The 19868-nt window shown below is 52.4% G+C and overlaps 2 protein-coding genes across 2 annotated transcripts in view; one reads left to right on the top strand and one right to left on the bottom strand.

Moving 5' to 3' along the window:
- The first annotated feature begins 1495 nt into the window (after positions 1 to 1495).
- Positions 1496 to 8546, top strand: LOC144673787 (chloride intracellular channel protein 4-like). The gene is made up of 2 exons (XM_078535449.1): positions 1496 to 1671; positions 8144 to 8546. The coding sequence occupies exons 1-2, from the start codon at positions 1519 to 1521 to the stop codon at positions 8303 to 8305; spliced, it is 315 nt and encodes a 104-aa protein (XP_078391575.1). The 5' UTR covers positions 1496 to 1518; the 3' UTR covers positions 8306 to 8546.
- Positions 8547 to 18888: 10342 nt separating this feature from the next.
- The window catches only part of lypc (ly6 domain containing, pigment cell), a 282492-nt gene continuing 281512 nt past the window's right edge, over positions 18889 to 19868 (bottom strand). Inside the window, exon 3 of the mRNA XM_078535448.1 lies at positions 18889 to 19109. Coding sequence (XP_078391574.1) covers positions 18898 to 19109 — 212 coding nt within the window. The 3' untranslated portion in view covers positions 18889 to 18897. The remainder of the gene's footprint in view (positions 19110 to 19868) is intronic.

Here is a 19868-nt window from a genome sequence, read left to right as displayed (position 1 = left end):
TTTGAAATTGTGTCCCCTGGTTCTAGACTCCTCGACCCGGGGAAGCATCTTACCTGCATCTACCCTGTCTGTTCCTTTAAGTATTTTGTGGGTTTCAATGAGATAACCTCTCATTCTTGGAAACTCTAGAGAATATCGGCCCAGTTTCCCCAATCTCTCTCCATTAGACAGTCCCTCCATCCCTGGAACAAGTCTGCTGAACCTTCGTTGCTCTCCCTCTATGGCACTAATATCCTTTCTGAGATAAGGGGACCAAAACTGCACACGGTACTCCAGGTAACCCCCCCACTGTAAGCCTGACATATTAAGTCAATTAAACTTTTACTGTGCTCAGAGTTACAATAGAGCAAATGAGGCAGCCAGTCCTGTTGGTGAATCGTGCTGATGGGTTGAGGAGGGAGACAATGGGAGAGAGTCGCTATCATGGTGGATTTGGATGAGCAAAGATGGGAGGAGGGTTGAGTGAAGAAGAAACTGGTATGTACCACTCAGCTGATGGTCTCTTTCTGTGCCATTGATCCTATGCAATTTCTGCACAGCAAACTCCCACAAACAGTGATGTGATAATGTTCACCCGATGTTGGTTTGAGAGTTTAATCTTTCATGGTATGTGGGCCAGCATTTATTGCCCATCCCTAATTGCCCCTTGAGAAGGTGGGGGTGAGCTGCCTTCTTGAACCGCTGCAGTCCCCTGTGGTGTAGGTACACCCACAGTGCTGTTAGGGAGGGAGTTCCAGGATTTTGACCCTGTGACAGTGAAGGAACGGCCGATATATTTCCAAGTCTGGATGGTGAGTGGCTTGGAGGGGAACTACCAGGTGGTGGTGTTCCCATCTACCTGCTGCCCTTGTCCTTCTAGATGGTAGCGGTCGTGGGTTTGGAAGGTGCTGTCGAAGGAGCCTTGGTGAATTCCTGCAGTGCATCTTGTAGATGGTACACACTGCTGCTACTGTGCGTCGGTGGTGGAGGGAGTGAATGTTTGTGGATGTGGTGCCAATCAAGCGGGGCTGCTTTGTCCTGGACGGTGTCGAGCTTCTTGAATGTTGTGGGAGCTGCACTCATCCAGGCAAGTGGGGAGTATTCCATCACACTCCTGACTTGTGCCTCGTAGATGGTGGACAGGCTTTGGGGAGTCAGGAGGTGAGTTACTCACTGCAGGATTCCCAGCTTCTGAAATAAAAACAGAAAATGCTGGGAAAACTCAGCAGGTCTGGCAACATCTGTGGAGAGAGAAACAGAGTTAACGTTTCGAGTCTGTTTGACTCTTCTTCAGAGCTAAAGAGATGGATTTGATACTGTTTAAGAGGGGGTGGATCAAGACAGAAGGTCAGGGATAGGTAGGAGCTAAGGAGAGATTGACCAAGATGCCATGGACAGAGACCAAGGTAATGGCAGTGTTAAAGACAAAGGAAGGTGCTGATAGTGGCGTAAAGGGAAGGAAGCAGGAGGCATTACTGCTGTTAGAGTAATTCTTCTTTCTCACTTTTAGTGTTGGAGAAGGGTCTGGTGAAATCCTTGATGAAGCTGAATGAGTATCTGAACATTCCCGTGCCAGAGGAGATTGATGAGAACAGCGCTGAGGATGTGACTATCTCCAACAGGAAATTCCTGGACGGGAATCAGCTGACACTGGCTGACTGTAACCTCTTACCGAAACTCCACATCGTCCAGGTAAAAACTCCTCCGTTTCTGATGGGCCCTTGGAACTGGAATGTTGTCATAGCCATGACAGCACCCAATGAGGCCACTCGGCCCATTGAATCCATGCTGTCTCCCTGTAGAGCAATCTAGTCAGTCCCAGTCTATCCCCTGCTCTATCCCTGTGGCCCTGCAAGTTTATTTCCCTCGAGTGCCCTCCCCATCTCTCTTTAGACATCATTCATCCTCTCCACTTTAGCACCCTTGCAGGCAGCGAGTTCCTGGTCATTACCATTCACTGCGCAAAAATAATTCTTCCTCCCATCTTCCGGCCCCTTCCCACACCCCATCCCCCAATCTCTTGCCCAAAACCTTAAATCTGAGCCCCCTGGGAACTGTTTTTCATTGTCTACCTTATCCAAACCTGTCCCTTACCTAAATCTCTATCAAACCTCCCCCCACCCCCTCCCCCAATCTCCATTGCTCCAAGGAGAATGATACTGAGGAACTCCTGCAGTGATGTCCTGGATCTGAGATGATCCAACAACCATTCCCCTTTTTGTGTGGAGAGTTTTCACGTTGACCCTGGCTTCACTCGGACTGCCACACTCGGTCACTGTTAAAAAAAAATAATTCATTCATAGGATGTGGGGGGGTCACTGGACTGGCTGGGCCAGTATTTATTGCCCATCCCTTGTTCAGAGGGCATTTCAGAGTTAACCACGTTGCTGTGGGTCTGGAGTCACATGTAGACCAGACCGGGTAAGGAGGGCAGATTTCCCTCCCTAAAGGGCATTAGTGAACCAGATGGGTTTTTACAACAATCGACAATGGTTTTTGTTGCCATTAGACTTTTGATTCCATATTTTCTTTTTATATCAAATTCAAATCCCACCATCTGCTGTGTTGGAATTCAAACCCTGGTCCGCAGAGCATTCCCCTGGGTCCCTGGGATTACCAGTCCAGTGATGATACCACTACGCTACCTCCCCTTAACATCAGGACCCTGCTGCCTTGGTGTCAAGGGCAGTCACTCTCGCCTCACCTCGGGAGTTCAGCTCTTTTGTTCCATGTTTAAACCAAGGCTGTAATTAGGTCAGGAGCTGAGTGGCCCTGGCAGAACCCAAACTGGGTGTCATTGGTTATTGCTAAGCAAGTGCTGCTTGATAGCACTGTTGATGACCCTTCCATTATTTTGCCCCTGATCGAGAGTAGACTGATGGTAATTGGCTGGGTTGGATTTGTCCTGCTTTTTGTGTACAGGACATACCTGGGTAATTTTCCACACAGCCGGGTAGATGCCAGTGTTGTAGCTGTACTGGAACAGCTTGGCTAGGGGTGCGGCAAGTTCTGGAGCACAAGTCTTCAGTACTACTGCCGGAATATTGTCAGGGCCCATAGTCTTTGCACCATCCAGTGCCTTCAGCTGTTTCTTGATATCACGTGGAGTGAATCGAATTGGCTGAAGCCTGACATCTGTGATGCTGGGGACCTCTGGAGGAGGCCGAGATGGATCATCCGCTCGGCACTTCTGGCTGAAGATTGTAGCAAATGCTTCAGCCTTATCTTATGTATTGATGTGCTGGGCTCCCCCATCACTGAGGATGGGGATATTTGTGGAGCCTCCTCCTCCAGTGGGTTGTTTAATTGTCCACCACCATTCAGGACTGGATGTGGCAGGACTGCAGAGCTTAGATCTTATCCGTTGGTTATGGGATCGCTTAGCTCTGTCTATCACTTGCTGCTTATGCTGTTTGGCACTCAAGTAGTCCTGTGTTACAGCTTCACCAGGTTGACACCTCATTTTTAGGTATGTCTGGTGCTGCTCCTGACATGCCCTCCTGCACCCTTCATTGAACCAGGGTTGATCCCCTGGCTTGATGGTAATGGTAGAGTGGGGGATATGCTGGGCCATGAGGTTACAGATTGTGTTCGAGTACAATTCTGCTGCTGCTGATGGCCCACAGCGCCTCATGGATGCCCAGTCTTGAATTGCTAGATCTGTTTGAAATCTATCCTATTTAGCACGGTGATAGTGCCACACAACACGATGGAGGGTATCCTCAATGTGAAGGAGGGACTTCATCTCCACAAGGACTGTGTATTTTGTGAAGATGAGGTCAAGTATGTTTTCCCTCTTGTTGGTTCCCTCACCACCTGCCGCAGACCCAGTCTAGCAGCTATGTCCTTTAGGACTCAGCCAGCTCAGTCAGTAGTGGTGCTACCGAGCCACTCTTGGTGACAGACATTGAAATCCCCCACCCAGAGTACATTCTGCCACCCTCAGTGCTTCCTCCAAGTGGTGTTCAACATGGAGAAGCACTGATTCATCAGCTGAGGGAGGGCGGGAGGTGGTAATCAGCAGGAGGTTTCCTTGTCCATGTTTGACCTGATGCCTTGAGACTTCATGGGGTCCGGAGTCGATGTTGAGGGCTCCCAGGGCAACTCCCTCCTGACTGTATACCACTGTGTCGTCACCTCTGCTGGGTCCGTCCTGCCGGTGGGACAGGACATACCCAGGGATGGTGATGGTGGTGTCTGGGACATTATCTGTAAGGTATGATTCCGTGAGGATGACTATATCAGGCTGTTGCTTGTCTAGTCTGTGAGAGACAGCTCTCCCAGTTTTGGCACTAGCCCCCAGATGTGAGTAAGGGGGACTTTGCAGGGTCGACAGGGCTGAGTTTGCTGTTGTTGTTTCCGGTGCCTAGGTCAATGCCGGGTGGTCCGTCCAGTTTCATCCCTTTTAGACTATAGCAGCTCAACACGACAATTGGTGGTGTGGTAAATAGTGAGGAGGAAATCCTTGGATTACAGGATGATATAGATGGGCTGGTAAGATGGGCAGAGCAGTGGCAAATGGAATTTAACCCTGAGAAGTGTGAGGTGATGCATTTTGGGAGGACTAACAAGGCAAGGGAATACATAATGAATGGTAGGACCCTAGGAAGTACAGAGGATCAGGGGGACCTTGGTGTACATGTCCATAGATCCCTGAAAGCAACAGCACAGGTAGATAAGGTGGTTAAGAAGGCATATGGGATACTTGCCTTTATTAACCGAGGCATAGAGCACAAGAGCAGGGAGGGTATGTTGGAGCTGTATAAAATGCTAGTTAGGTTACAACTGGAGTACTGTGTGTAGTTCTGGCCGCCACACTATAGGAAGGATGTGATTGCACTGGAGAGGGTGCAGAGGAGATTCACCAGGATGTTGCCTGGGCTGGAGCGTTTCAGCTATGAAGAGAGACTGGATAGAGCTGGGGTTGTTTTCCTTAGAGCAGGGATGGCTGAGGGGGGGACCTGATAGAGGTATACAAGATTATGAGGGGCATAGATAGGGGAGATAGGGAGAAACTTTTCCCCTTAGCGGAGGTGTCAATAACCAGGGGGCATAGATTTAAGGTAAAGGGGCAGGAGGTTTAGTGGGGATTTGAGGAATATTTCTTTCACCCAGAGGGTTGTTGGATTCTGGAACACACTGCCTGAGAGGGTGGTAGAGGCAGAAACTCTCACAACAATTCAGAAGTATTTAGATGAGCACTTGAAACACCGCAGCATGCAGGGCTACGGGCCAAGTACTGGAAAACGGGATTAGGATAGATAGGTGCTTGATGGCTGGCATGGCATGATGGGCCGAAGGGCCTGTTTCTGTGCTGTATAAGTCTATAACTCTATGATAGAACTGAGTGACTTGCTCGGCCATTTCAGAGTCAACCACGTTGCTGTGGGTCTGGAGTCACATGTAGACCAGACCGGGTAAGGAGGGCAGATTTCCCTCCCTAAAGGACATTAGTGAACCAGACGAATTTATACAACAATCAGCAATGATTTTTGTGGCCACTTTCAATTATAGATTGAAATCTGGAAGTGAATTGAAATTGCACCAGCTGCTGTGATAGGATTGGAACCCATGTCCCCAGAGCGTTAGCCTGGGCCCCTGGATTACTAGCCCAGTGACAATACCACCACCTCACCCTCTCCCCGATAAACTACCGGTCGTTCAAAATGGCGACCACTTGTCCATCAAGCTGCATCATTCTCCAAGGGCCAACGTCTGAATGATGAGAAGGAGAGAAAGAAGGAAGCAGGTTCCCGTGCTCCGGATCCCACTGCCGGGCCTGGGAACGCCCAGGCCCAGCTGCTGAAACATCTGTGGGCTGAGAATCGGCCTCTTCAGTCACACGAAGACCCGGGGAAGGAACTGACCACCCTGAGCAAGCGGAAGCCATCCCCGAATCGAGGGACAGCCCTGTGATCAAACGGGTTACGCTCTGCATATCGTGGAGCCTTAAAACACCGGAGAGGCCATTCGGCCCATTGCTCCTGTGCTGGCTCTTTTTGGAGGATCTTTCCAAGTAGTTCCACTCCCTCCCCATTCCCTGCAATATTTTCCCCTTTTCAAGTACTTATCTGATCTCCTTTCCAAAGCTATGATTGAATCATCTGCTTTCACCGCTCCCGACCAAAGCCCCACTTGCTGCAGCTAGTAGTGCCAGCATTTGTTGCTCGTGCCTAGTCATCTTGGAGGATGCGAGGCCCAGGCTAATACTCTTGTATCCCAGGTTCGAATCCCAGCACAGCAGCTGGTCAACAGAGTCTGTGATCGAAAGTTTAATGCTGACCTGCATAAACCATTGTCAATTGGTGTAAAAAAACCCATCCGTTTCACTAATGTCCTTTTTTACAGCACAAAATGCTCTCTCGGGGCAGCCATTATCCTTTTTCAGCTTCCAACCTAGTCAATAGGGCCCGAGCCATTTGCAGTGTGGCGTGTTTACATGTACTGGAAGCTACATTATATTAATACACAGGGGCCCTGTACTTTGCAGACAGAAAGAACATGTACACACATTGCGCCTGTTTCAGCTATGTGACAGCCATTCACTGGTTCATTCCTCAGATCAATTCCTTGACCAACTGGAGTTGCAATGCCTGGTTTAAATTTTAAATAATGCTTGGCAGTTAACTGTCAGTCCCCATTTAACTGATGCATTCTCCATGGCAAAGCCTCTGCCAATTAGAGCCCACTTGCCAACCAATCAGCACTCTCTTCTCATACAGTATAAATTGTTGTTTTTTTACCCTGACATTGGTATTCTTGCGATTGTCCTGATGAGTGCAGGACAAAAAGCTTCAACAAAGTGTCTTTTCTCAGCAACACTCCAGTTCTGTACCACCAAATGGCTATTTGAATTGTGATATATTTCCAAGCCAGGATGGTGAGTGACTTGGAGGGGAACTTCCAGGTGCTGGTGTTCCCATCTATCTGCTGCCCTTGTCCTTCTAAATGGTAGTGGTTGTGGGTTGGAAGGTGCTGTCGAAGGAGCCTTGGTGAATTCCTGCAGTGCATCTTGTAGATGGTACACACACACTGATGCAATGGAAAGATTTAGTGATGGGGGAAGAACATGTGGCTAATTGGACAACTCTTTCAGAGTCCCAATGGTCCCTATGGACGCCTCCTGTGCCATGGCATTGTATGTGAGCTGATCATGTTGAGAGATTTTTTTTAAAATGTGTTCTCTGCTCTCTCGCTCTCTCCCTCCTGGTCTCTCTTTCTCTCTCCCTCCTGCTCTCTCTCTCTCGTTCTCTCACTCCTGCTCTCTCTCTCTCACTCTCTCTCTCTCCCGCTCTCTCTCTCACTCTCTCCCTCCCGCTCCCTCTCTCTCTCTCCCTCTCTCCCCCTCCCGCTCTCGCTCTCTCTCCCGCTCTCTTGCTCTCTCGCTCTCTCTCTCCCGCTCTCTTGCTCTCTCGCTCTCTCTCTCTCGCTCTCTCTCTCCCGCTCTCTCTCTCCCGCTCTCTCACTCTCTCTCTCCCGCTCTCCCGCTCTCTCTCTCCCGCTCTCCCGCTCTCTCTCTCCCGCTCTCTCTCTCCCGCTCTCTCGCTCTCTCTCTCCCGCTCTCTCGCTCTCTCTCTCCCGCTCTCTCGCTCTCTCTCTCCCGCTCTCTCGCTCTCTCTCCCCCGCTCTCTCGCTCTCTCTCCCACTCTCTCGCTCTCTCTCTCCCGCTCTCTTTCTCTCCCTCCTGCACACGCTCTCTATCTCTCTGTCTCTCTCTCTGTCTCTCTCTCTGTCTCTCTCTCTGTCTCTCTCTCTGTCTCTCTCTCTGTCTCTCTCTCTGTCTCTCTCTGTCTCTCTCTGTCTCTCTCTCTGTCTCTCTCTCTGTCTCTCTCTCTCTGTCTCTCTCTCTCTGTCTCTCTCTCTCTGTCTCTCTCTCTGTCTCTCTCTCTCTGTCTCTCTCTCTCTGTCTCTCTCTCTCTGTCTCTCTCTCTGTCTCTCTCTCTGTCTCTCTCTCTCTCTGTCTCTCTCTCTGTCTCTCTCTCTGTCTCTCTCTCTGTCTCTCTCTCTGTCTCTCTCTCTGTCTCTCTCTGTCTCTCTCTCTCTGTCTCTCTCTCTGTCTCTCTCTCTCTGTCTCTCTCTCTGTCTCTCATCACCCCACCCCCCTTCTCCCCCTTCCTCCCTCCCCCTCCCACTCTCTCTCTCTTTCCCCCCCCCACTACCCCAGGTGGTGTGCCGGAAGTACCGAGCTTTCGAGATCCCTCAGCAGTTCACCGGCATCTGGAGGTACTTTAAGAATGCTTACGAATGTGAGGAGTTCGCCCACACCTGTCCAAAGGACGAGGAGATCGAGCTGGCTTACGCCTCTGTGGCTAAGCCCCTCAAATAAGGAAGACGGTTGACGGGTAGCAACTTGAATGAAAGGAGAAGGCGACGTTTTGCTGGTTTTGCTGGGTGTGTAGCCCTTTAAATCTCCACCGAGTCCATGTGGCTACAACACTCTGTTAGATTAAAACCCTTTGTTGTTGTTTAAAAGGAAGTATTACTTGACCAATGTTCAGTTTTCTAGCTGCCCTTTGTTTGCTTTCCTGGAGAATATCCTCAAAAATATATATTTATGTCTAGTCAAAGCCTGTGTGGTTGCTTTGGAAATGAGACAGTATCGAGTTTGGGCCACCTTGGGTCTGGATCTCTGGTTTGGGATCCCAATGTGGGGAAAGTCGTCTTTGAAGGAAGCGGGGAGTAGAAATGATGAACCTTTCTCCATCCCCCCCTCCCCTGTGACTTTACCCCCTGTTAGACACTGTTTCCACAGATTTATCCTTCCCTGTGATCATCAAACTCTGAGGCAGGCTTTGGGCCTTCACTCAGTATCTCCGTGATGGCTGGAAGGTATCGTTGGGCTGTGTAAACTGGGGAAGAGTTTGGACACCCCATGGTTTTAATGTCTGTGGAGCTTGACCACAAAGCAGGCTCTGCACGTAATCGGGAGCAGGGGTACACCCTCTAACCTGCTCCACCATTCAGTAAGATCATGGCTAATCCACTTCAACTCCACCTTCTTGCCCTATCACCTTAGACCCCCCCTCAAAAACCTGGCCATTGCGCTCTTTAATAAACTTGTTGGCTAAGCCTCCACTTCTCTCTGGGTTATAAGCAACCCTCAGAGAGATATCTCCTTGTGTCAGTCCAAAATGGCCGACCCCTTATCCTGCAACACTGGCCCCTAGTCCTAGACTCCAGCTGGATGGGAGGGAAACAGGCTCTCAGCATCTGTCCTGCTAAAAGCCCTCTACAAGTTTGATAATGTTTCAGTGAGAGAGCTTCTCATTCTCCATAGCCTGGAGAATGTAGGCCTGGTCTACATAATCTCTCCTCCTTGGCCAACCCTCCCATCCCGGGCCTGATTGCTCGAAGGCCATCGAATAACTTGTGGGGAAAGTCACTCGTGTGCAATCGGGGGTGATCTCCTGGGGTATAGACGGATCGTCACGCTGGAGATGGGGGGGGCAGGGAGTTTTACCCAGACTCCAGCTACCTGACCTGAGAGCGCTTGATGCTGATGCTGGGTCATTAAGACAGGAAGCCTTCCAGTCCCCATATTCCACCCCCTGCCCTTCACAAGGGGAAGGTTGTGAATACACCCCATTGGCTTGGTATTCCTGTGAACAGAATCAGTTGAGTGGGCCCAATTAGAAAAGGAGGTTGTTGGCTGGGGTGAGGGCAGGCGGAGGAGGGGGGAAAGGGGCACCAGTTCCATGGAAAAATAGGCCTTAAACATGGAATTTTGCATGGAAATTTCCCTTTACACAGGAACATGAGCAGGAGGAGGCCATTCGGCCCCTCGAGCCTGCTCCACCATTCAATAAGATCGTGGCTGAATAGATTGTGGCCCTCACTCCACTTTCCTGCCTGTTGCCCATAACCCTCGACTCCCTCGTCAACCAAAAACCTGCCTAACTCAACCTTGACTATATTCAATGGCCCAGCCTCCAGCGCTCTCTGGGGAAGAGAATTCAACACCCCTCTGAGAGAGAGAGAGAGCTCTCCCCATCTTGACCTTAAATGGGCCACCCCATATTTTTGAAACTCTGCACCCCCTCCCAGGTCTAGATTTCCCCCCATGAGAGGAAGCACCCTCCGCCCTGTCAAGCCCACGTTTGGCTAAGATCACCTCCCACTCTTTGGAACGCCAATGGATACAGGCCCAACCTGCTTGACCGTCCCTCACCAGACCCTTCACCCCAGGAACCTGCCGAGTGAGCCGTCTTGTCTTTTTTTTGGAGAACATCTTTGATGTTTTCTCTTCCTTGCGAATGCTCCACGAAAGGGCAAATTTACACAATCACCCTTCCCCCACCTCACCCCAACGCCCCCTCCCACACACTCCCGGTCACCTTTCCGAAATCACGCTTCACACTCACGGCTGGTCGCCATGGGAACAGCAGGGTGTGATTTGGTCATGTCTGCCTCTCCTCCCCCACCCCCCCCCCCCCCCCCGCCCCACAAAGGGGGTTTGATGTCACTCCCGCTCAGCCCCGTCAAGGCCTCGGTCCATCAGAAAACAGGAGTCGCTATCGTCGTGGCAATTTCGACCGGTGATGGCGCCCGATGGAACGGTGGGTTCAGAGGTCGTGGGTTCACGACCCAGCTCCAGAGGCTGGGGGGCGTAGTCTAGGCCCTAGTTCAGCACTGAGGGAGTGCTGCACTGTCGGAGGTGCCGTCGTCCTGATTTTTGAGGCCTTGAGGCCTCGTCTACCCTCCCTCGGTTCTGCAGTGATACCTGGGGAGTTGGGGCCTCTCTCTCGGAACTGGCAACGATCAAGAGGTTTTTCCCCTTTATAGAGGGCGTCCGATGGAACCGAGGGATAAGGCGGGAAAGGTGAGGTGGAAACTCAGCTGGGAGGCCAGCTAGAGGGGCCGAATGGCCTCCGCTCGCTCCGAATTCTTAGTCTCTCGTAGTGACCGAGTTGGAAAGTGCAGAGCGGAGGAGGTCAGGTGAGGGGCGTGGATAGGCCCCGGGTGTGAGGACCCACAGTGATGGGGATACTCGCACAGGGGGAGTCAGTGCCGGAGTGGTAACACCCTGGACGAGTAATCCAGAGGCTCTGAGGACACGGGATCAAATCCCATCATGGCAGCTGGTGGAATTAAAATTATTTTTGTATATATCTGTTCCCGGGATGTGGGAGTCCCTGGCTAGGCCAGCGTTTATTGCCCATCCCTAATTACCCTGCTTCAGAGGGTATTTAAGAGTCAACCGCATCGCTGTGGGTCTGGAGTCACATGTAGGCCAGACCGGGTAAGAAGGGCAGATTTCCTTCCCTAAAGGGGCAGTAGTGACCCAGATGGGTTTTTACAACAATCGACAATAGTTCCCTGGTCATCAATAAACTTTTAATTCCAGATTTTTATTGAATTGAAATTTCACAGCCTGCCGTGGTGGGCCCCAGTCCCCAGCTCAATACCCCGGCTCTCTGGGTTACTGGCCCATTGACAATGTGCCACCCGCCCTGTGTGTCTAACAGCAGGGTGGGTGTACCTACGCCCCGTCTGTCTAACAGCAGGGTGGGTGTACCTACGCCCCGTCTGTCTAACAGCAGGGTGGGTGTACCTACGCCCTGTGTGTCTAACAGCAGGGTGGGTGTACCTACGCCCCGTGTGCCTAACAGCAGGGTGGGTGTACCTACGCCCCGTCTGTCTAACAGCAGGGTGGGTGTACCTACGCCCTGTGTGTCTAACAGCAGGGTGGGTGTACCTACGCCCCGTGTGCCTAACAGCAGGGTGGGTGTACCTACGCCCCGTGTGCCTAACAGCAGGGTGGGTGTACCTACGCCCCGTGTGTCTAACAGCAGGGTGGGTGTACCTACGCCCCGTGTGCCTAACAGCAGGGTGGGTGTACCTACGCCCCGTGTGTCTAACAGCAGGATGGGTGTACCTACGCCCTGTCTGTCTAACAGCAGGGTGGGTGTACCTACGCCCTGTCTGTCTAACAGCAGGGTGGGTGTACCTACGCCCCGTGTGCCTAACAGCAGGGTGGGTGTACCTACGCCCTGTCTGTCTAACAGCAGGGTGGGTGTACCTATGCCCCGTGTGTCTAACAGCAGGGTGGGTGTACCTACGCCCTGTCTGTCTAACAGCAGGGTGGGTGTACCTACGCCCTGTCTGTCTAACAGCAGGGTGGGTGTACCTACGCCCCGTGTGCCTAACAGCAGGGTGGGTGTGCCTACGCCCCGTGTGTCTAACAGCAGGGTGGGTGTACCTACGCCCCGTGTGTCTAACAGCAGGGTGGGTGTACCTACGCCCCGTGTGTCTAACAGCAGGGTGGGTGTACCTACGCCCCGTGTGTCTAACAGCAGGGTGGGTGTACCTACGCCCCGTGTGTCTAACAGCAGGGTGGGTGTACCTACGCCCTGTCTGTCTAACAGCAGGGTGGGTGTACCTACGCCCCGTGTGCCTAACAGCAGGGTGGGTGTACCTACGCCCCGTGTGTCTAACAGCAGGGTGGGTGTACCTACGCCCCGTGTGCCTAACAGCAGGGTGGGTGTACCTACGCCCTGTCTGTCTAACAGCAGGGTGGGTGTACCTACGCCCCGTGTGCCTAACAGGGTGGGTGTACCTACGCCCCGTGTGTCTAACAGCAGGGTGGGTGTACCTACGCCCCGTGTGCCTAACAGCAGGGTGGGTGTACCTACGCCCTGTCTGTCTAACAGCAGGGTGGGTGTACCTACGCCCTGTCTGTCTAACAGCAGGGTGGGTGTACCTACGCCCTGTCTGTCTAACAGCAGGGTGGGTGTACCTACGCCCCGTGTGTCTAACAGCGGGGTGGGTGTACCTACGCCCCGTCTGTCTAACAGCGGGGTGGGTGTACCTACGCCCCGTGTGTCTAACAGCAGGGTGGGTGTACCTACGCCCCGTCTGTCTAACAGCAGGGTGGGTGTACCTACGCCCCGTCTGTCTAACAGCAGGGTGGGTGTACCTACGCCCCGTCTGTCTAACAGCAGGGTGGGTGTACCTACGCCCCGTCTGTCTAACAGCAGGGTGGGTGTACCTACGCCCCGTCTGTCTAACAGCAGGGTGGGTGTACCTACGCCCCGTCTGTCTAACAGCAGGGTGGGTGTACCTACGCCCCGTCTGTCTAACAGCAGGGTGGGTGTACCTACGCCCCGTCTGTCTAACAGCAGGGTGGGTGTACCTCTTGCTATTGAGGGTAGCTGCTTTTCCTCTCGCAGCTGGAGCACTCCATACAAGGCTCACCGAGGGTAAATAAATACACGCCATTTACAGCAAGGCTTTATTTAGCAGTACAACTTTAAGTTCAACATGTCACGCTCGACACCTCCCAAGTGCGAGTCAGTTTTAGTGAGGTTAGTTACTGTGGGAATGGGAAGAGTGTGGGGAGCAATGCTGACCCACAGCCTTGGCGAGATGTAACCACGGTGGTGGCTACAATGTCTTTCCTCGTGGCACCTGCTGTGTCCCCTCTCTCACCAGCCCTGCACCCCCACCCCCCCATTGCCCCACAACGTGACACCACCAGCTCAGCCGCTGGCCTATAGGTTGTCACGCTCTCCTACCAATCGTCTCGCAAAGGGATGTCAATAAGTGAGTGTGCAAACGTTTAGCAGACGGTGTGCAGTGTGGGAATACATGAACTTGTCTGGCTTGGCAGGAGAAATAGGAAAGCCGCACATTGATTAAATGGAGAGAGATTGCAGAACTCTGAGGTACAGAGGGATCTGGGCGTCCTGGTCCATGAATCAGGAAAAGTTAGTTTGCAGCTACAGCAAGTGATTAGGAAGGCAAAGGGAAATGTTGGTGTTTATTGAGAGGAGATTCGAATATAAGAGTAGGGAAGTCTTGCTACAGCTGTACAAGTGTTCCCACACCTGGAGCACTGGGTACAGCTCTACAAGTGTTCCCACACCTGGAGCACTGGGTACAGCTGTACAAGTGTTCCCACACCTGGAGCACTGTGTACAGCTGTACAAGTGAGACCACACCTGGAGCACTGGGTACAGTTTTGGTGGCCCTTCCTTAAGGGGGAATATATTTGCATTGGAGACAACTCAGAGCAGGTTCACTGGGCTCATCCCTGGGATGAAGGGGGGTTTGTCTTATGAGGAAAGGTTGAGTAGATTGGGACTATAATCCTTGGAGTTTAGAAGAATGAGAGGTGGTCTTATTGAAACAGGTAAGATTCTGAGGGGGTTTGACGGACCGGATGCTGAGAGGATGTTTCCCCTCGTGGGGGAATCTATAAAGGGTGAAACTCTCCGCTGGTTTGAGTCATACCTAGCACAAAGGAAGATGGTTGTGGTTGTTGGAGGTCAGTCGTCTCAGCTTCAGGACATCACTGCAGGAGTTCCTCAGGGTAGTGTCCTCAACCCAACCATCTTCAGCTGATTCATCAATGACTTTCCTTCCATCATAAGGTCAGAAGTGGGGATGTTCGCTGATGATTGCACAATGTTCAGCACCATTTGCGACTCCTCAGATACTGAAGCAGCCCATGTCCAAATGCAGCAAGACCTGGACAATATCCAGGCTTGGGCTGATAAGTGGCAAGTAACATTCACACCACACAAGTGCCAGGCAATGACCATCTCCAAGAGAGAATCTAACCATCGCCCTCTTGACATTTAATGGCATTACCATCACTGAATCCCCCACTATCAACATCCTGAAGGTTACCATTGACCAGAAACTGAACTGGACAAAGCAGCCCCACTTGATTGGCACCACATCCACAAACATTCACTCCCTCCACCACCGACACACAGTAGCAGCAGTGTGTGTACCATCTACAAGATGCACTGCAGGAATTCACCAAGGCTCCTTTGGCAGCACCTTCCAAACCCACGACCACTACCATCTAGAAGGACAAGGGCAGCAGATAGATGGGAACACCACCACCTGGAAGTTCCCCTCCAAGTCACTCACCATCCTGACTTGGAAATATATCGGCCGTTCCTTCACTGTCGCTGGGTCAAAATCCTGGAACTCCCTCCCTAACAGCGCTGTGGGTGTACCTACACCACATGGACTGCAGCGGTTCAAGAAGGCAGCTCACCACCAGATTCTCAAGGGCAACTAGGGATGGGCAATAAATGCTGGTCTAGCCAGCGAAGCCCACACCCCATGAATGAATAAAAAAACTAGGGGCATAGCTTAAAAATAAGGGGTCTCCCATTTGAGACAGAGATGGGGAATTTCTTTTCTGATGAATTTAGCTTTGTGGAGTGCTCTCTCCCAGTGAGCAGTGGAATCTGGGTCATTGAATATACTCAAGGTTGAGTTAAGACAGGTTTTTGATCGATAGGGGAGTCAGGGGTTAGTGGGGGTGGGGGGGGGAGCAGACAGGAAAGTGGAGTTAGAGCCACAATCGGATCCACCATGATCTTATAGAAAGGTGGCGCAGGCTCAAGGGGCCGAATAGCCTACTCCTGCTCCGATTTCTGATGTTCTTGTGTAACTGTTCACCTTGAATGTTGGGAGGGCTCCTTAAGTTTGGTGGGAGGGGTTTTGGTGGTAATTAAAGCTACCCTGGGTCTCTTCATACGCCAGTTACCCATCGAGCATTTGCTGAGCATTTATTATTTGTGGTGTATTGGCATCCTGAAGGTGCTTTAGGAGTTCAAGAGCCCACATTGCTGTACCGGTAATAAATGGTGCTAAGGATTCAGTGCAACGATGGCCTAGTAAATTAGGCTGTGGCAAGTCACACAAGGAACAGACACACTGGGGTGAACTAGCCAAGAGAGTCTGACCTTTGAGTGACCTAAATGTCGCAGGAGTTGGCATCTTTTGGTGTTTTTTGGCAATTGGTCCCAAGGGGTCCATCATCACCTGCTGGTGATCTAGGGGACTTGACTGGCCACGAGTAGCCAGTAAGCCTGAGGCCTGCCAACCACCCTAAAAAAGTGGGAGGTTCTACCTCCGAGTGGGGGCAGCCAGCGATTTCCTGGCAGAGTTGTCAGGCGGCCAAGGGACAAGTGACCCCCGACCCTTTCGAACGGCGAAGAGGAAAGTCAGTTACTGTCTATCAAGAACCCGGCAGCCCTCAAGGGCGGTACGATGGGCATAAGTAGGTGCCCCTTCCCCACCCTGGAGACTGTTCAGCAGCGGAATCGCCGATGATGTGGACAAGGGGTCGCTTCACAGGAACCGGGGGACTTTTCCTTAATGACCCCCGTTTGTCGGGTCTCCAAAGGGTTGGGTAAGGAATTACGTAGGCGGCCTCCTCGCAGGTGTAGAGTAGGGTATCATTTGTGACATTGGCGTTGTGTTTGTTCTTGATGCTTGAGTGCCGATGTATGTTTAACCAATAACATGTCACGGTCAAACGGTGACATTAGGGTAAATGTCTCCACACGTCTGAGCGGCCAACCTGGACCATCTCCGTCCTTTGTGAGCTCCTCGCTTGGCTGATCCCATGGAACTAATGGTCGCATTCGTACAAGATCGTGCCCTGGTCCTCCACACAGCCCCCTGACCCCACCCCACCATCCGACTGTGCTCCATCCTGGACAACGAGTGATGTAAAGGCTCTGATTAGCCACTCACGTGAGTGTTTCAAGTGGTGGGACATGTTGGGAGAGCGATGAGCAAAGTATACGGAATTGTGGGCTTCAGAAATAGCAGCATTGAGGACGAAAGCAGGACAGTTACGTTGAGTCTGGTTAGGCCCCAACTGGAATATTGTGTCCAGTTCTGGTCACCACACTTCATTGAGAAGACACGCGAGTCCCTGAGAGGGTGCGGAGGAGATTCCCCAGAGGGACTGGAGGGGGTTTTAGTTACACGGTTAGGTTGGGGAAACTGGGATTGTTCTCCTCGGAGTAAAGGAGATTCGAGGGGAGATTTGATCGAGGTGCACAAGATAAGGACGGGTTTAAATGAGGCAGTCAGAGAAACACTGTTCCCATTCGCTGATGGTACAAGGACTTTGGGGGGGGTATAGATTTAAGGTTTTGGGTAAGGGATGCGGGGGAGGGGGATGGGGTGGGGTGTGAGGAGGAACGGAGAGCGGGAATGATCTGGAACTCGCCACCCACGAGGGAGGTGGAAGGGGGAGACTTTCAGAAGGAGACTAGCTGAGCACTTGAGGGACATAAACGTGCGGGGATAGAGCGGGAGAATGGGACTGACTGGATTGTTCTACAGGGGGCGGGTATGGACTCGATGGGCCGAATGGCCTCCTGTACTGGTACGAACCCATGCAGCATGTGGGAGAACAGGACGCGGTACAATATAAGCCGGTGAGGAAACACAGCTGGTTTTTGCTGGTTGGGTGGGAAAGGAGGGAGGGGTACAGCCGGAGAGAGAGAGAATGGATCACCGAGAGTGGTGGTCAGAGCCGGACTCTGCTCAGTGGCTGTTCCCCAGTCCAGATGGTTCCTCGGTCACCCTTCCAGCCCAACCTGTCCAGGAATGAAAGACAAATGTCCAAGACACTGTCACCGATGATAGTTCTGGAGAACGCCCATACCAGCATCGGAGAAGAGACCCTTCCTGAGAAAAGGACTCTCCAAACACCTTTGTCTAAACAGTTGGAGAAATATTGCAGACGGTTTTAATGAAAAAAACGGCTGGTTAATTGACCGCACCAACAACAACTTGTATTTATATAGCACCCCTAACTGAGTGGAACATACTTCACGGAACCGTTAGAAAGCAAACATGATAGCGAGCTGCGAAAGGAGATACTCGGGCCAACGCTTGGTCAAAGAGGTCAGGCTTAAGGAGTGTGTTTAAGGTGCAGAGAGAATCGGAGAGGTTTAAGGGAGGGAATTCCAGAGCTCGGGGCCCAGGGCAGCCAAAGGCACAGCCGCCAATGCCGGAGAGATTAAAACCGGGGGATGATTAAAACAGTCATGTGATGAAACCACACCCCCCTCCCCCAAAGAATATGTCCCCCAGGGATCAGTGGATCTCTGCTGGATAAGACGGTAAAACGATGTGGGAGGAGTGAGGCAAGTCAGCCACGGTGCTATTGAACAGGCTGGAGGGGCTGAGTGGCCTCCTCCTGTCCCCCGGCTTGCCGGTTAACCCGGCTTGGAAGTCGTTCCTCTGACAGGCGTCTCTCCTGACCTGACCTGGCCAAGGTGGGTTTGCAATGTGCATGTTCGGGTATAGGGTGTGTCCCCAGGAGGCTGCACTTTATGCAGCAACATCGACTGTTCGAGCCTGTTCTCTCCCCCCACCCACACGGCGCGTTCCCCCTGGGTACAGCAGGCAGCACGGGGAGAGAGAGGGCGGGGGAGTGCTGGTGGAGAGCAGGGGCATAAACAAACTGCGAGACAAAGGCAGCAAATGGAGCATAGACCTCCCACCCCCCCTCAAAGGCTGGTACCTGTACCCGCCCGGGTGGGGTGGGCTTTGCCACACACGGAGATAACGGGAAATGGGTGGGGGGGGGTCAAGAGATTTGAATGGGGATTTACAGGTCAGTTGTGGATTTACAGGATGGCAGCGCTGTGGGTGTGCCTACAGCGCAGGGACTTCAGCGGGTCCAAGAAGGCAGCTCACCCCCACCTTCTCAAGGGGCAATAAATACTGGCCTAGCCACACCTCATGAACAAATTTTTAACAATGTAGGCCAGACCGGGTAAGGAGGGCAGATTTCCTTCCCTCAAGGGACATTAGTAACCCAGATGGGTTTTTTTACAACAATCGGCAATGGGTTCAAGGTCATTTTAGACTTTTAATTCCAGGTTTTTTATTGAATTCAAATGCCACAATCTGCCAATGGTGGGATTTGAACCCGGGTTCCCAGAGCATTACCCCTGGGCCCCTGGGTTACTCGCCCAGTGATAATACCATGAGCTCCCGTAGTGAATGTTTTAAAGAAAGGGACAGGCTGGGAGTTGGCTGAATGGCTGATCTTATGTTCCCTCTACCCACCTCCCCACCTCTCTCCCCACTCCCGCTGTCGGACCGAGGGTGTAGACAAAGCTTCTTGTGGGGGCCGGAGAGGTCTCAGCAGGAGGAAAGGCCAAGGGTCAGCAGCAGAGCTGGCCAGAGACTGAGGGCCAGCCAGGGCATCACGCCAGCCGTCTGGTTGCACAGGTCACTACTGCAGCAGGTGTTGTTGTAGGTGAACACGATGCCCATGGCGGTCTTGGTCCCACACACGCCGCAGAGTGAGGTCGGCGCACAGCCTTTCTCGTACAGAACCAGCCTCTGACCTCCTGTTTTCAGAAAGGAAACAAGATGTGAGTGGGGTGAGCTGGACCCCAGTAACCTGCTCCATTATCCATTCAGGTAGAAAATCCCACAACGCTCTGCAGGAGGGAGCGTCAAACCCAGAGCTGGACTTGGAGCCGCACGCTGAGGCAGGTGACAAAACTCCGGGCCAATGAGATCCAGTTACAGGGAGGAAAGAGATAGAGAGAGAGAGAGACAGAGGGGGGGAGAGGTTTAGGGAGGGAATCCCAGAGCCCGCTGACCAGGCAGCTGAAGGTATGGCCGCCAATGGGGCAGGATTGAAAATCAGGATGAGCAAGAAGCTGGAATTAGATCAGACACTGTCCTTTCCCCCTCTGGGACTGGGTGGGGCAGTGGGTCAGACACTGTCCTTTTCCCCTCTGGGACTGGGTGGGGCAGTGGGTCAGACACTGTCCTTTCCCCCTCTGGGACTGGGTGGGGCAGTGGGTCAGACACTGTCCTTTCCCCCTCTGGGACTGGGTGGGGCAGTGGGTCAGACACTGTCCTTTCCCCCTCTGGGACCGGGTGGGACAGTGGGTCAGACACTGTCCTTTCCCCCTCTGGGACTGGGTGGGGCAGTGGGTCAGACACTGTCCTTTCCCCCTCTGGGACCGGGTGGGACAGTGGGTCAGACACTGTCCTTTCCCCCTCTGGGACTGGGTGGGACAGTGGGTCAGACACTGTCCTTTCCCCCTCTGGGACTGGGTGGGACAGTGGGACAGACACTGTCCTTTCCCCCTCTG

The sequence above is a fragment of the Cetorhinus maximus genome, unplaced genomic scaffold, assembly GCF_964194155.1.
Source record: "Cetorhinus maximus unplaced genomic scaffold, sCetMax3.hap1.1 HAP1_SCAFFOLD_465, whole genome shotgun sequence".
NCBI classification, from domain to species: domain Eukaryota; kingdom Metazoa; phylum Chordata; class Chondrichthyes; order Lamniformes; family Cetorhinidae; genus Cetorhinus; species Cetorhinus maximus.
This window is presented reverse-complemented; position numbering and strand designations above follow the sequence as displayed.